This window comes from Rhea americana, unplaced genomic scaffold (assembly GCF_003343005.1).
Source record: "Rhea americana isolate MKP2758 unplaced genomic scaffold, rheAme1 scaffold_49, whole genome shotgun sequence".
Classification (NCBI taxonomy): domain Eukaryota; kingdom Metazoa; phylum Chordata; class Aves; order Rheiformes; family Rheidae; genus Rhea; species Rhea americana.
The window spans coordinates 1,352,862-1,355,734 of record NW_028186634.1 but is presented as its reverse complement, the minus strand read 5'-3'; the positions used below and the strand labels follow the sequence as shown (position 1 = coordinate 1,355,734).

The 2,873-nt window shown below is 39.8% G+C and overlaps 1 protein-coding gene across 1 annotated transcript in view; it reads right to left on the bottom strand.

Annotated features, from left to right (window-relative positions):
- Window positions 1-2,873, bottom strand: part of ABCC8 (ATP binding cassette subfamily C member 8) — an 89,881-nt gene that overhangs the window by 76,140 nt on the left and 10,868 nt on the right. Inside the window, exon 2 of the mRNA XM_085317082.1 lies at window positions 1,617-1,758. Within this exon, the coding sequence (XP_085173208.1) occupies window positions 1,617-1,758 (142 nt within the window). The remainder of the gene's footprint in view (window positions 1-1,616; window positions 1,759-2,873) is intronic.

The following is a 2,873-nucleotide window of genomic DNA, read 5'->3' as shown; positions in this document are numbered from 1 at the left end:
CTGTATGATAGGATTGAATTCCCATCAGGGAAAAGCAAGTAACAGGAACATATTTGTTCAGACAGCCAAAATTTCAATAGGTAATTCTGCAAGAGTGGGTGGTGTTTTTCTGTACTCACAAACAGAAGCAAGTTGCTGAATTCCCCTATATAAGCATATCTCCAATAGACCACATGTACTGCTGGGGTGCCAAAGCCTTTGGCAACCAATTGCTGACAAAAGGACTTACCAATACGACCTATTTTCGTTTTAGGAAGCTGATGAGTCTTAAAATCTGGTTTTATTCACTGGAGCACTCACTAGCCTGCTGAGTGCRCTGAAGGCACAACTGTGGGTTGGCACTCCCCCAGTATAGCTAGGAGCTTTGATTCTTGTCAGGTGGCACTTATTATTTAACAGCAATGCTCTGAGTTAATTTAAAAAGCAAATAAACATAATGGAAAGAGATTGCTAAAGAAAAATAAAACAGTAAACTCAGGACAGAATGTTGCTTTGAGGATCATACAACTTGATAACTCCAAAAAAATGAGAAAAACATTTTTTTAAGCCAACACTAAAAAAATTCTATTTATACATTTTTAAGGGAAACTATAATAATACTGATTATGTCAGCTTTTATAGCAGAATACTGTAGTGCCTTATCACACTGATAAGCGTGATGCTTGTTGTACAGATGGCTAAAACAGACAGGTTTCATTCTGTTTAAGGAGGGCTGTAACTTTCTAACCCTTAGGCTGCAAATTCRTAGTGTTTATAAAAATCAGACTTTCTTTAAGAGAAAAAATGATCACAGTCACCATTATACATCAGCTTTTGCCAGTATAAGTCATTTTCCTGTATCACTCGTTTCACTCAGAATAATTTTTCCCATAGCTTACTATTTAAAGACATTCCTAAGCTGAGTACCAGGTCACGGATCAAAGGATGTATAAAACAAATATTCAGTTCGTGTAACAGCCCCTTCCCCTCTATAATGCYGCCCCTACTCTGTGAGAATGATAAAATCAAATCAAACTACCATTAGTGTCAACTACATCAAAATGAAGCATCTAACAGATTTGGGAAGCTAAACCTCTTTATCRAAACAATGTGAGCTACTTTGCTGAAGGCAACAGATCAGACATATTGTATGAACACCAATRGTATTTCAGGAGAAACTTGATGTGGTGAGATAATAAAGCTCAGTGGATCTATCCCTTTCATCAAGGCATGCAGATTTTAGCTCATTATGAGGGGAACATTATGACCTACTGTACACATGGGAGTTCTGCCTGAGTAAGGACTGTGGGACTAGGCCCTTAGACAAAAAAAAGCATACAGTGAAAAATGTCACCATCTGCTCAAATTGTCAGGATTTATCTATGATTACTCTTTRGAAAGATAATGTCATTAAGCTGAACTAAAAATGATTATGGTCATTTGTATGTGTACATACTTGGCAAGGTCTGTGGAATTTCTGATACAAGGTCGGTAGGTTAATCACCAAGAACATAGATTATATGTTTACAACCACAAGGCATATGGTTTAGATGAGAATTTAGACCAAGAGACAATACATACAGTGAAACCCTTTAAAAATACTCAGTGCTTTAAGGAGAAAGTATACATCCACTTACCCATCAGACACTATACCCTCTGCAATTTCACACACCAGCACAAACAAAAGGATGAAAGTCAGTATCCAGCGTAAATTGTGGCCAGGAAAATGAAGCCATGTGCTATGGTGAATATGAACTTTGGAACTCTGACTTCCCCATCCTAAATAGGAAAAGATAATTATAACAAGTTTTCTTAGAAAGAACAAAAATAACCAGCAAGAAAAGTGATATGTATGCTTCCCTGTATAYAGAAGCTGTATATGTAACAAACTAGTGTACTGATGTTGATACAATTGTTATTAAACATGCAGATATTTGAATCTTTTCAGAATTATGTTCTTGTTGCTTCACTTCTCATATGGAATAAAATCAGCAAAGCAAATAGAACACAACACTTCAAATTTAATATTTTAGTAATTTGCTGACAAATAGCTATATGCATTAAATATTCCTCACATTTATATATACTTAAATATTTTGATAAATGCAAGGTGTACAGTAATTTATCTTATACATTTAGTTACTCTAATTTTCAACTCATCTTACAGATAACTTTTTTTTTTAAAAAAAATCGTTCTCTAGGTCTTGATAAAAATACTGTTTTTTTAGWGAGTAAAAAGAATAAGAACACCGAAAAAAAGCCAGATAAACAGATTATGGAGCAGTACTCTAGGCAGTTCTTCAGCTGATTCTGAACAGTTGTGCTGTTATGTCAGCGCTGGACCTTCTATAATCAACAGAAGCGAGCTTTAAATCGTATAGCCCTCACGCTACATAGAGAAAGSATCAGGCTGAGCCGAGTGGTACACATAGCTTCAGTAGCGACAGATGAATGTATTGTTAAACCACCGGGCCACCTACTGGTAACCCCAATTACCAGTGACTGTGAAGGCTGCCTAGCTGCTGTGACCCTCCCAGAAAYCTGCAGTAGACATTACTTGGTAACGTACAACTTACTTGCAAGGTTTTCTGGGGGTTTCTAGCAGCACCTTTGMTCTCGTTTCCTACGCCGCTGGGCAAAACCTGCTGGCAAACTCCACAGCCCCTGCAGGGAGGCTTCCCCAGCAGCGCCCGCCGCCGCTCCCGCAGCCATGAGCGGAGGGACCCTCCGGGACTGCCAGCATCAGAGGGCAACCTTGGGGCAGGCCGGCGCCCGGGTCTCCCGAGGCGGGGCCCGGGCACCAGCTACAGCCGGCACTCGGGTGGCGGGGAGCAAGGCAGGGGGCGAGGCAATGCTAAGGGGCAGGGGGACACACTAGGGCAAAGCCAAAGGAG